Raw genomic sequence first — 14698 nt, forward strand, 5'->3', positions numbered from 1 at the left:
TAAAGAGCTGAAGTAAAATAAATAATTTTTTAAAGAAATTTTTAAATTACAATGAATGCTAGACCTTGCCGTTCTTGGCAAGAAATATTTTGTTTGAATATTTGAAATAAAATAAATGATTTCAAACTAATATAAAATCATATGAGGTTAAATGTATTAACAAGCAAATGTATGTAAAATTTGGTTATTGCACCAAGTGGTGTTTACCATGTGGGTAATTCTGGAAAACAGGTTGTACGATTGGCTAGAGTGTATTCTCCTGCATAGATTTTGATGCGAGCAATGATTCCTCTTGCTGTCTACGCTTAAGATATGGATTTTCGTGCATTTGTGCAATGCGTGAGAATGGGAATGCTGGATTGATTTGAATGTCTGCCAATGACCGCACTCTTGAAATTGTAGTGAACGTTAGCCCTTGTCGTTCTTTGGTGCTGATGTCTACTGTTGCTTTGTCTAATGTCATTCCTTGTGACTTGTGTATCGTTAAATCCCATGCCATTTGAAGTGGTATCTGACAGCGTGCGCCCCTTGTGATGGGAGAAATGGGTACATATGTTGGGTGTGAAATGTCCCATGGTGTTCCTTTGTATTGTCTAAAGTCAACAACCACGAAGGATGGTAATTCTGAGGGCTTTTAGCCAATTGAATAAAATATTGAGACGACCTTCCCAAGTGCGCCATTGACGAGGCCTGCATGTACCCATAAGTAGCTGGTGAGCATAACTTTTTGTTCATTGCATAAGAGCACTTTTGCATGGAAATGCTCATCTTCTGTTGTAGTAGGAGTTTTCTGCCTTTGTTGTTCTGCAGAGCAAATCGCTACTGGGATGTTCAATTTTTTAAGCATTTTCTTATTATGCAAGACAACTGAGTTGTTTGTTGCATATAGGTGCATGGATTCTTCAAATGTGTGTTGCTCTTCATGCGTAAGAGACAAACTTGTTCTTGACATTAGGTGTTGCCAATCTTCAAGTGTAGATATTCCATTTCTAAGATTTGTGAGTATTTGCCGGAAAGCAACCTGGGACGGGCTAGCTCCTTGTTGACGAAAAACAGTTGAAAGTGTTACGAATATGTCGAAGCTGTGCCAAAGTGCAGTGCCACTTGATGTCCCAGCATATAAAGGAATGTCTTTTACAGGTGGTAGCTGGCCTAAATCTCTGACAAGGATAATTGAGCGATTACCAAATGGTGCATTTCGGTGAAGAGGGAATGACTCTCTTAGACGATCGTCAATGCGAGTAAGCATTTTTGGACCAATTAAGCTCATTTCATCAATGAGTATGTACTCTACATGACGGAGTTGCTCTTGCAGTTGTAGGAGTGGTTGGCCTTCAAGAGGATGCATTGTTTGGATAGGGATACGAAGGGCAGAGTGAATTGTGAGGGCATTTATGTTGAAAGCTGCAACGCCGATTGTTACAAGTAACAACAAAGGGTTTTTGTTTTCTGGTGAGTTTTCCACAAATGCATGGTGCAAACATTTAATCAAATGGGATTTCCCTGTCCCAGCTATTTCTTGTATGATGATTCTGCGTGGGGGTTTTGGCGAAGGGGTTGTAAAGTGTGAAAAAATAGTGGTGAAAGCTATGTTTTGGGTAGGAGATAATGTTTGATCTTGGGGAAGGTTGGAAAAAGATAGTTACATGCTTTGCGATGTATTTCTTGAAATTTTACATATGGTCTACACATAGAGACATGTTTGGTAGGTAATAACTAAACATATATACAATGAAAGTATTCTTTGGCTTCTAAACATATGTACAATAAGAGCATTCTATTACATATAGATGTAATTGACAATGAGCAGCTAATCATATATGCATGATGGGGCATGGCATCGGCAACACCAATTAATGTTTATTGTAGTGCCAAACTGTGCGAGTTGTTCCTGCAATTGATGTTGCATTTTCCTGTGTGTGTCCCTTTCATGGATGTGAATTGTTATCTTGAGTATTTTTTTTTATCTTCTTTAACAATTCAATGGTTGGACGCAAACGGTAAAGAGGCAATGATTGTTGGGGCAGGATCCTTGTTTGCATATCTTGTAATGTAAGTTCTTGTTGCTGAATTTCTTGGCAGTACTCATACAACAATCGTAGGTAGCCTGTATCCATACCTGTTTCCATCCAAAAAGAAAACATTGTAAGTGACAATGGATGTGTTTGATGAAAGCATGTTTTTTAAAGAGCTGAAGTAAAATAAATAATTTTTTAAAGAAATTTTTAAATTATAGTGAATGCTAGACCTTGTCGTTCTTGGCGAGAAATATTTTGTTTGAATATTTGAAATAAAATAAATGATTTCAAACTAATATAAAATCATATGAGGTTAAATGTAATAGCAAGCAAATGTATGTAAAATTTGGTTATTGCAACAAGTGGTGTTTACCATGTGGGTAATTCTGGAAAACAGGTTGTACGATTGGCTAGAGTGTATTCTTCTGCATAGATTTTGATGTGAGCAATGATTCCTCTTGCTGTCTACGCTTAAGATATGGATTCTCGTGCATTTGTGCAATGCGTGAGAATGGGAATGTTTGATTGATTTGAATGTCTGCCAATGACCGCACTCTTGAAATTGTAGTGAACGTTAGCCCTTGTCGTTCTTTGGTGCCGATGTCTATTGTTGCTTTGTCTAATGTCATTCCTTGTGACTTGTGTATTGTTAAAACCCATGCCATTTGAAGTGGTATCTGACAGTGTGCACCCCTTGTGATGGGAGAAATGGGTACATATGTTGGGTGTGAAATGTCCCATGGTGTTCCTTTGTATTGTCTAAAGTCGACAACCACGAAGGATGGTAATTCTGGGGGCTTTGAGCCAATTGAATAAAATATTGAGATGACCTTCCCAAGTGCGCCATTAACGAGGCTTGCATGTACCCATAAGTTGCTGGTGAGCATAACTTTTTGTTCATTGCATAAGAGCACTTTTGTAGGAAAATGCTCATCTTCTGTTGTAGTAGGAGTTTTCTGCCTTTGTTGTTCTGCAGAGCAAAGCGCTACTGGGATGTTCAATTTTTTAAGCATTTTCTTATTATGCAAGACAACTGAGTTGTTTGTTGCATATAGGTGCATGGATTCTTCAAATGTGCATTGCTCTTCATGCGTAAGAGACGAACTTGTTCTTGACATTAGGTGTTGCCAATCTTCAAGTGTAGATATTCCATTTCTAAGATTTGTGAGTATTTGCCGGAAAGCAACCTGGGACGGGCTAGCTCCTTGTTGACAAAAAACGGTTGAAAGTGTTACGAATATGTTGAAGTTGCGCCAAAGTGTAGTGCCACGTGATGTCCCAGCATATAAAGGAATGTCTTTTACAAGTGGTAGCTGGCCTAAATCTCTGACAAGGATAATTGAGCGATTACCAAATGGTGCATTTCAGTGAAGAGGGAATGACTCTCTTAGACGATCGTCAATGCGAGTAAGCATTTTTGGACCAATGAAGCTCATTTCATCAATGAGAATGTACTCTACATGACGGAGTTGCTCTTGCAGTTGTAGGAGTGGTTGGCCTTCAAGAGGATGCTTTTTTTGGATAGGGATACGAAGGGCAGAGTGAATTGTGAGGGCATCTATGTTGAAAGCTGCAACGCCGGTTGTTACAAGTAACAACAAAGGGTTTTTGTTTGCTGGTGAGTTTTCCACAAATGCATGGTGCAAATATTTAATCAAATGGGATTTTCCTATCCCAGTTATTCCTTGTATGATGATTCTGCATGGGGGTTTTGGCGAAGGGGTTGTAAAGTGTGAAAAAATAGTGGTGAAAGCTATGTTTTGGGTAGGAGATAATGTTTGATCTTGGGGAAGGTTGGAAAAAGAATGATGTTGGTTTTGAATCGTTGAGCGGTTGAATTCAATGAAATTTATGGCAGTTTCTTGCAAGTGGAGAGGGATAGTATTATGTGACCAATTGTGGTTGGCATCGAAGTCGCGGTAGCCAATCATGTCGAGGTCATCAATTGCAATATTGTAACCTGGGTGCAGCTGAGAGAGGATTTGCCATTCATTCATCTGCATGGAATCAGGAGGGGTGTCGGGGGTAGTTTGATCTTCAGTATGTGGGGTTTGTGGGTTTTCAATTTCTCGATGGACATGCCATGGTGTATATGTACCCTTTTTTGTTCCCAGTGTGCAATAATTTCTGCATCAGTTGAACCAATATCATTGGGGAGTGTTTGGAAGGGGAAATACAATAGTAATTCACTCCAGCAAAAAGTGGCATAAGAAGGATCATCAGAGGAAGGAATGACATTGTAATAGGGCAAGACATGTACAATCATTGGTGGGAATATGTGTTTCCATTGGTTTTTTTTCCGCTGGGAAGAATATGACCATGAGCGTGAAGCTTCAAGGAGGGGCAGTGATTCCAATGAGACAAGCCTGTTCATGTATGCAAGGATAAAGTTTGGTGTCAAACCGGGATTCTCAGTATCTTGCGAAACACGTTTGAAAACAGTCTTGTTGACATTCAAAGAAAAAAATGTACGACTGCAGAGAGAAAGAGGTAGCTTTGTGACATATGGCATATTTCTTGTGCTCCAATGTCTCTATCTGCAATGGTTTCTGTAAGGAGTTTTTAGATAACAGCAACAGTATGTGCTTCAGGAATGGCACTTTGTGATAGTCATGATAGCATTTAACGGTAGCTCTCAGATCTTGTTTCTGATTTTGCTGCATATTTTGAAATATATTTTAACACAGCATGGCGAGAAAGGACTGGTTGGCAATCAACATTTGCTCTCCAAATAGAGAGTAGATCGGCATTGTGAATATTCAATCTTTCATCATTGCAAGCAGGGACATAGGTTTTATGACCTTTATCATCAATGAAAAGTGAAGATGTGGACTTCAACTCCCATGGTACTCCATACCGACAGCTAAGTACATTGTCTTTCTTGCGAAGACAAGAAGATTCATGACACTTTGTATGACGTTGAATGCAGTTGACGAGCTCTATATAGTCTTTAGACTGATTGGATGTGAATATTGATGTTGTGTCAAGAAGACATGAGCTATGAATTGTTGATTGGTGAAGCGAAATATTTCGATGTTCTGCTTGACGTGGATTCCAAGCAGTTACGTAGTGGTCGAAATATTTCTGTGCATTAGCAATTTCTAATGCATTGTTCTAGTCAATTGTGTCCATGTTTGGTGCATTTTGCAGCCATAGGAAGCCATGAATGTGTGCGGATCCTCTATGTTGACATTCGTATCTGAATATAATATGAAGGTAAAATATGGTTAAAACATATATATGTAATGTAGAAGGAAATGGATATTAAAAAATACCTACACCAGTAGTCTACTGCATGGAGGACTTTTTGTAGGATTTCTTCGAGGAAAACTGTAAATCTACAATGCATATATTGGGCTGTTAGATGTGGGTTTTTAATTATGTTTTGGATTTTCCATTGGAAGTGGTTGACTGAATTGGAAGGAACACTGGTAGGCATGATCATGTGCAAGTCATGCCATTTAGTATCAGCTACACTGAGAGTGAAAAAGAATGTTGGTCTTCCTATTTGCGTGATCATGTCAATCAGCTCAGAGCGTCGTCTGTTCCAAAAAGACCGTGTTCCCCGTAGGGCTGAACCGAACCGCATTATTTGCTCTGGCAATCTTGAATCTTGAGAGTCACGAAGACACTGTTGTAGGTCTGAAACCATTGTTGGCAAGTTGTTCTCAATGTACTTTTTCACAAAACCACTAATAGTTGTTTGGCTACGATGGCGCATTAGAATGTTATAAAGATAGTAGCAGAATCTTAGGTGTTGGCCAAATCAGTTATCATGGTAGTGCAACAAGTGTAAAGCATATTCATGCATCTCAACTTTTGTAAGTCTTGGTTGCATGATCATGGCAATTCCTGTAGGGAAGAGTGTGGGGAATGCCATGGCAAAGAGGCCTATGGTGTTGTATTCATTCATAGTTGTTAAAGATATTGGAGGCCAATTGATAGAGCTTTTTTAATTTGAATGGGTCAAGTGCAAATAATTACAAATGTGCTCAAGCTCAGTACTTGAATTTGGGAGTATTGGAACAAAAGAAGAGGGTTGGATTTCTAATGGAGGTAGCATGACATCAGTATCATAAGTAGAATCAATAGTGGTTTGATCGGGTTCAAAAGAGGAGGTGGTTACATTATGGAGAAGAGAAGAAATATATGTAGGGTGATCTGGTAGTGCAGAAATAGCAGATGAATTGAATTGAACATCACAGTAGTAAGGGTCATTTTTTGTTTTGTATTCAAGGGCTGCAAGGACACGTGATTTGCAAACGAAGAATTCATAAGCCTTTTCAGATGGATTTTGCCTTTTCACAATTTGGATGTCTAAGTCAGAAATCATTCAGGGTAAGTATTTGGCAATAGTGGTGATGTCTTGAGGGAAGCTAATTGTATGGCCACTATATTTGTATTAACCACCACGGGCATGAGTGACTTGTAGAATGGGGTTTACACGTGCAATGAGCATTTATTCAACTTGTGTTAATTGTTGAAGGACATAGGGTTGTTCACCAGGGTTCATGTTGTTCAGTTCAGAAAAACGATTGGTAGATTTAGATGATGCACAACGAAAACAAGAAAGTATATCGTGTAAAATCTTTGTTTTGATTCCTGGGTATGATTCTTTACATATTGTGCAAACATGCATGGTAGAAAGTTCATCAATCCTTTCTCGAAAGCGACGATGTTCTTCATTAAGGGGAGGGTTATATTGGATTTGATGAAGGTGAGATGGGTTGGTTTGTATAGTTGGGAGAGCATTTGAGGTGGGAAGGGATGTAGAGGAAGTAGTAGGGTTGTTGCGGTTTTTATAAAGTAGTCGCCGCCGTGCATTTATTGTATCCTTTTGCTGTGCATAAAGAAGACGTCGCCGCTCGTGTTTGTCCGCATTTTGATTGTTTTTTGGCATATCTAAACAAGTACAAACAATTAGTGTTAGTTTTCATAAACGAGTATTGCATGTTTGGAGAATGTATTACAAGTTTTAGAATTATTTTTTTTATTTGAACATCGGTGAAGGTAGGTAGATTAGGTAGAAGGAAAAACATGCAATTAGGAGTACTATAAAATCATATGTTATTCTGGCATCTATTATTGAGAGGAGAGGAGCAAGATAACCAATATTTTGCTTCCTTCTTCTTCTTCTTTTTTTTTACAAGTTTGAACGATAGCATGAATAGATTAGCAAGCAAGAGATCAATGTATAGCCATGTAAACAACGAACGGGAAACTTATGTAGTAAGTCTTTACAAATGTTGATATCTATATTATGTAAAATGAAAAGGGGTAAACATACATATTTTGGAATAACTGGAACAGAGTATTTGCAGCAACAATGTGCATCACAATAACATGGGTGTAATTTACAACAATATGAAACAATGAGTTGTGCGGAAATGTTTGTTTATGTAAAAACAACAGTGTTTGAAGAGACCCTAAATAACTTTTCAAAGGCGGCGAACAACAGGTTGTTTTGAAGTGGACATTGTTTGAATGTCATTGAGGGCTTCTTTGCATGTAGAGGCATATTGAATTTCTTCTGAATTTATTAGTATTGGTTGCAAGCGCTGAACACCATTGAAGTAATCTGCTTTAATGGAAAGTGTTAGCAGGAAGCGACATCCTGAAATTCGGCCACAAATTTCCTGTAGATCAGTTGGTTCGATAGAAAGAAGGAACAGGTCTTTTGCCATGATGCCCATGAGCTCATTTCCTGCGTCATTGAAAGCTATGACATTCTGTAGGTGCCCGGTGTGGTCATGTAGCTCAATTTTAAGTTTGTAACGGTAGTCACATTCTGGGAAGTCGCCGTTACATTTTGTACAATGCCAAAGATTGTTAGAATGCTCCACAACCTTCTTCATGCATTGTTTTCCATTGAAATCTAATGGACATGCTATAAAGTAGAATTCGTCCATGTGGAGAGCAGTTATTGTTGCACGAACTGAAACCCATATTGCTTTATCAGAGGTTTGCATGCCAACAATTTCATGAAACGTCTTTCATGGTAGGGCACGTTTTGAAGCAACACCATAGTTTCTACTCAAAGATGGAGAAGAAGAGCTATAACCTGTTTCACGGAACCATGCATGTAGTTGATGAGTTTCTTCAACTTGTGGATTTATGATGAGAGTGCTTATTGATATCGTCCCTATTGTGGTGCCATTAAATTCAGATACACGACCTCCTTTGATTGTAAGGATTGGTGGGTTGTCGAAAGAGTAGAATTCAACAAGGTTTTGTCCTATAGAGTCACAATGGTCTCCCCATAATGTTACATCAATGCTAAAACCCGACTTGTCTTTTAATATGAGTGTTCTCCTTAATGTTTCACTTCCGTCTTTTCGTCGAATTGTTGATGCAGGTGAGGTGGAGGTAACAACACCAATGACATCCACATTCGTATTTGGACTTGCACTTTTTATTTCAGCAATAGTCTTGAAGTGAAAGCTCTGGTAAGGAAATGTTGGATCATCTATGGGACATGGATTGATAGTGGAAGCAGCAAACAAGTAAATTTCCCATTTGTTCTTGAGGTGGTTGTAGTTTGGATTTGCTTCTTTAATTGTGCCATTTGAAACAATGTATAGCTGCCCAACTTGAATTAGACTGTAAAGAGATTCAGCCAATTCAACAAATGCAGAAAGGTGGATCTCTTCCTTATCACGATTGATAAGGTCAAACCCAAAAACTTTTCCTAAGCCTCGCACATTGTTATAAGTCTTCAATGATGTTTTTGCAGATGCTCTACCTTGGATTGACCAATATTTTCGCGCAGGATTGAGTTCCGTGAATGGAATTGTTGTATTTGTTGCCGTAATTGGTGGAGTAACTACAGAGGGCAAGGTATCTTCTACTGATGAAGAGCTAACCTGGGATGTACCTGCCTTTGCATGTAGTAGTGTTGATGAGTCCTTCGCCAATGCTACTGAGCGCATCACAACTTCAAGCTCAACCACTCGGATGGACCTTATGTAAACAAATGAGAAATGAATTAATGAAGAATTTTTTTATTTTTTTTTTTTGTAATGCAGGAAGTGTATAGAAGACAAAAAATAAAAAAGGGTAAATTCAAATGTTGGGCCTTACGAGGAGTTTTGAAGCACCGTGCAAGCTGCTTTTTTAAGCAGAATTATTGAGCCAATTTGAATGTCTTCAGATGCAACTTGTGGGCTATATGTTGATGGTAGCAAAGTCTTGTGTTGATGTGTTCCATCAGATAGAGTAATGCAAAAGTGTGAGGATGTTGTTTTTAATGATGTAATAGAACCAATATCGATTATCTGGAGCAGTGGTTGAATATCAGTGGAACCATTCAGCAGCAAAGGAATGGCATTTGTAGTCAAGGCTGGCTCCATAATATTAACAGAGGGATTCTTTTTCCGTGATAGTAGTACCTGTAATTCATCAAATCACCACAGCACAAAAGTCTAGTAAAGAAAGATGTGATGTGAATGCGGGAACTAATCTAGCAAGGCTAACTTTCGATGGTGAAACAATAATAAGGGCAGAAGGTATGAGAATAAATTGTCATTCACAACACTATTAAAGATGAGATGACCTTGGATTTTAAGAGGGAACGAGCTCCGGCGATTTTCAGAAAACAAGGGTTCGACAACCATGGCTGCCGCTTTCGAAGGCTCTGAAGCATCAAAGGCGGGCATCGCTCCAGATCTTTTGCTCCCTGGGCGGCTACACTCGCAGGTCGCATTCTTTGCAGCTCCCTTCTCTGCAGGATGTATCTTACCCTCGGACGCTCTCCCAAACTGGACGCAAAACAGAGATAAAGGAAACAGAAACGAGAATACCACGGCATGGGTTCTGATGGCTCCTGTAGCAGAAACGGACAAAGCGCCTCCCTCTACGCAACTGATACCTGGAAGGGAGAAACAGACCGCGAGACCTGAGAATGTTGACGCAAATGTGTATGCCAATGCGAGACACAGGGATGGAGATGTCATAGGGGCAGGAGCACTGGCAACAGCAGGCAGAGACAAGGCAGATGACCTGAACTACATAGCTCCCAGGATCATTGCTGATGTTCAGCTCAGTAAGAATATCAAATGCGGTGGTCTCACCTCTCTTAACAGGGGCAAGACTGAATCCCTACTTCACAAGTACGGGGAAAGAAAACAGAAAAAGGATGCAGATGACATGTTTGACAAAACGCCTCAGAGCGTTTTTAGCCCAAACAGGGGATCGTCCTCTGTCTCAGCTCAAACGGAGAGCGTGAAAAAGGAGTACGGCAGCCAGCAGAAACCAGAAATGTCAAAACCATTCCAGATACTGATCGCACACATCTCCGGCAAGTCAATACTGCAATGGGTGAGATCTACAGATCTGGTGCAGGAGCTCAAGCTACTCATGGAAAAAAGGACGGGGATTCCACCAATGTATCAGCGTCTTCTTTATGAAGGTAAACAATTGGAAGATACCTATCCCCTGTCCTGGTATAATATTCAAAGAAATGTCTCCATTACCCTGTCCATGCGTCTGCGAGGGGGTGCTGTAGGACAGCCATCTTCAGCTTCAGCTGCAGCCTTCTCCTATAAAGATGCAGTCCACTCAAAGAAGCCCAAGGAAAAAGCTCCCCCTGCTCCAACTCCCAAACCCTTCTTAGTGGACAAGTCGGAGGACATTCCGTCCATTGAAGTAGCTCATCCCATTTTGGACCAGCATTATCAGTGTTATGCAGAGAATGGCATCATCTGCAGGTTCAATGGGCTTTGGCCTAGTACAACAGATCTGCACCAATGGATTAATGCAAATTGGACCGACAATTGCAGGATTTTCTTATGCTCCAAAGGCTTCTTTATAACAGTGTTTTTTGACAATGAGGATTACCAAAGAGTCTTAACTAAAGGCCCTTGGTTTTGGAATTCTGCGGGTCTGTTCCTTACTCCGTGGTTCCCAGAGTTTGATCCTTCCACAGCTGTCATCACCAAACTCCCAATCTGGGTTAGACTCCCTAACCTTCCGGCGCACTTATGGAGTTTTGTTGTATTTGAAGCCATCGGCAATTCCTTAGGTCGTCACATTGAAACAGATCAGTCAAGAGGGCTACAAGGAATGTATACCTATGCCAGAATCTGCGCAGAAATAGACATAAGCAAGGGCCTTCCTGATCAGATTAATATCAAAGTAGGTGATTTCCATTGGTCTCAACCTCTGGATTATGAGAATACAGCATTCCGGTGCCGATATTGCCATCTCACAGGGCACCTTCAAAGTTCGTGTCCATCAATGCCATTCAAAAAAAAGAAAGCCAAATCCAAACCAAAAGATAAAAGCTGGACACCGCAAGAACCCCCCTCAATGGACGATTTCTTTGTTTTCAGCTCGGATGAAGAGGACGTGGAGGAAGATGTGGCAGTCGTAGAAGAAAGGACAGATCAGGTATCTCCCGATGGGCGGCCTGCGGAAGCAACAGTCACTCCCACCGCTCAGAAACGATCTCATGAGTCGTCTCATTCGGATTCAGACAAGGAGCTTTCGCCTCCAGCCCAAAACAGTCTTCAAATTGTTCTCAATCAACCTGGCCCAAGTGGATGGGTCAAAGTCGGCAAGAAGAAAGGGAAAAAAAGTCGACCAAGTGTTCCCACACTTGGTGGGTAGTTCCTTTGGCTTGGTTCGGACTCCCTTCTTCTAGTTCTGTTGGTTTAGCTCTGCTCTCGTTTCTTCTTCTCTTGGGAACCGAGGTGGATTTTGTATCCTTTCCGGCTGCCCTTTCTGTTTTGGGGTTCTGCCGCCCTGCGTGGTGGGCAGCCTTCCCCTTTCAGGTCCAGGAAGTCCAGTTAGATCTTGTTTTTGAGTGTTGGAAGTTTAGGGGCCTCAGAGTTGTTTCCCCTTCGGGGAAGTCTGAGGACCCTAAGTTTTTGTATTTGTAGAAAAGTTTGTATATAATAGAAACACCGCAGCTTACAAAAAAAAAAGATGAGATGACCTTGTAGGTGTTGTCAGTTAAGGTTAGCTTAGGTACAAGTACTAGTTCATCAAAAGATCCATGTGATATTAATTTGGACTCATCTGTTTTTTCAATAGTAACATCTATTGCTTCCATCAATTCTGAGAAGATTTCAAACAGAAATCTCTTGCAGCCTTGCAAGTGAAATTAGGAATGGAATTCTTCTGCAGGAAGAACAGGGGATTTCATATTAGTCATTGCTGAATCAAATAAACAAATCGTCGGTTGTCCACATAGACCCCGTGTGCAATTTAGGAGACTGATTCCTCGAAGATGAAGAATCTGAGTCAGTGGATCTCGATTTCAGAGTAGTGGGTTACACAAAATATTTAACTTTTCATCTCGGCCATATAATTATACAGGCTTTTGAAAGCTCGGGCTTTATAAACCATGAAAACCAGTGTGCTAGGGATGAACTTGCACGAGCACGTTATTGAGAAACTCCAAGAAGCGTTTCAACAATTGCTTGCATGACTTGTTAACGGTAACTGAAAAAATTTGGTATTATGAAATGGTTGAAAGAATACTTAAGATTTATTATTAATTTTTGTTGATATGTTGAAAGAACGTTTTGCCCACTTCTCTTCTTTTGATGCCTAGAAGAAAGAAAAGGATTTGTTTTGGGTGCTGGTACACTCTTATTTAAATAAATTCAAGTAGTTATAAAGACCAATCATGCTTTGTTTAAAAAACAAAAGGGTTATTAACCATATTTTTGATGCAAAAAGAAAATTTTTTTTGGGCATTGTATACTACCTGTTACATGACTTAATATGCACATCACCAGAAATGAGAAAGCCATTGAGATGGAAAAAGTTATGGTTACTAGTTCGAGAGTGAATCGTCTCATGCCAAGGATGACTATCAGTTAAAAACCCTATAGTCATTACATTCAGGTGCATGGACTGACTCTCCATAATTGGACACAAAGAGGATATAGTCTAAATTGCAACATGGCTATGTAAGAAAAAGAGACTATGTGGTGATTCATAGAGAATACATTGTGGGAATAGAAATCACATTAAGGAGAATGTAAAGTGTGCACAATCATCATGATAACTGGCTTCAATTTAGAACCTAGAGAACACGTGTATCTATGTTGGATATCGAAGATTTCTGAAGTCAATATATTTTTCCATAGGCATCCACAGGACAAAAAAAATAAGGGGGCTGGTTGTTCCTCAATATTCTTGTTCTACAATTCATGTAAAATGTGACATTGCTATATTGAATGTTGGTGGGGGTCTGATTTTATTGTTGTTAAACTACACCTTCTGACCCATCGATTCAGAAACAAGCACATAGGCGACTTGAAATGATTTCGTTTAATTGAAAGTTCCAGGGAGGAAATTTTGCTGTGCTTGAAATATGTAATGGAAGTCATCATTTGACAAGGCCAAAACTCCTCATTCCAATGTAAATTTGAAGAATAAGTGGTGCAGTATGAGTGTGAGCACTATTGACCAAGGTCTAAGAGAGCATTTTTATTATTTAAGTAACGCAGGTGATGGTAGATGAAGCTCAGTGCTTGCCAAATAATTTGATAAGCTATAAGCATCATTGATATTTGATCATTTTAAGGACCATTTCAGCATAAGCATAAACCAGGTCATACAACATTTTTGTGAGCCATGTCCATATGAACAGTGAATAAAGTGGTTTTCTTGAGGGCTATAGCGGGACTTAATAACAGTGTGGGTGAAGTGAGCAACTTCATGGCACTCCTCTTGTTGATTAACCAGAGGAAATTTTTGGAGCTTAATCACAGAAGTTTTCAGGAAACCTGTTATTTCTCCCTTTTCCTATTTTCTGTCCCTGGCAAATTGTCTGTGCAAAAGAGAACAAAAATCTCTTGCAGCCTATTGCAAGTGAAATTAGGAATGGAATTCTTCTACAGGAAGAACAGGGGATTTCATATCAGCCGTTGCTGAATCAAATAAACAAACTCTTAGTTTGTTAGAAGTCTATTGTTTATAAGCTTTCTTGGTGGGGCACTGGCAAGAGGAATAGTAAACATGGGCGGTAGTGAAAATCCTAAAGCACACTTGAAATCTGGCAATGATGATCTTGCATTCAATTTGCCACTAATTGATTTTCCTAGTGATTTTAAGGCTCATGCATTTAGTTCATCATAATCGAGTTTCTTGGTGTTCCTATCCAATGGATAATTCCTTGCACATTAACTAAAGAAGCTTGAAAGCCAAACATGATACTGAGGAATATTAAACTTTATCATGTCTTAGTCCACTGAATCCTTGCCTCAAGAGCATCATAAAATGTCATGAACCTAAACTTGAAGTCTGACTTTTTTTCAAAACTAAAAGAAACTCACAGCAGGAAAACTGAAACTTTGAAACTTAAATATATATAATCTGAACCTGATAGTGTGCTAATAGTAGCAAATAACAAAGAAAACAGTAGTGACATCAATAAACTCAGCAGTAGCAGCTACGGCTCAGTAATAACAGTAGAAATTCCATCAGTATTCAGCTGCACATTTGATAGCACATTTTAAAGCACAAATCTGAACCTGATAGTGTGCTAATAGTAGCAAATAACAAAGAAAACAGTAGTGACATCAATAAACTCAGCAGTAGCAGCTACGACTCAGTAATAACAGTAGAAATTCCATCAGTATTCAGCTGCACATTTGATAGCACATTTTAAAGCACAAACCGAATAAAGTGCAGCAATAGTTACTGGCAACAATAATTGAATTTGAAAT

The 14698-nt window shown here is 39.5% G+C and overlaps 1 protein-coding gene across 1 annotated transcript; it reads right to left on the reverse strand.

Moving 5' to 3' along the window:
* Positions 1–634: 634 nt before the first annotated feature.
* On the reverse strand, positions 635–1348 carry LOC149149528 (uncharacterized). The gene has a single exon (XM_089442506.1). It carries the CDS (start codon positions 1346–1348, stop codon positions 635–637), a length of 714 nt encoding a protein of 237 aa, XP_089298632.1.
* Positions 1349–14698: the final 13350 nt, after the last annotated feature.

This window comes from Pinus tabuliformis, chromosome 9 (genome assembly GCF_031772625.1).
Source record: "Pinus tabuliformis cultivar Carrire ecotype Pingquan chromosome 9, CPIR1, whole genome shotgun sequence".
Taxonomy (NCBI): Eukaryota; Viridiplantae; Streptophyta; class Pinopsida; order Pinales; family Pinaceae; genus Pinus; species Pinus tabuliformis.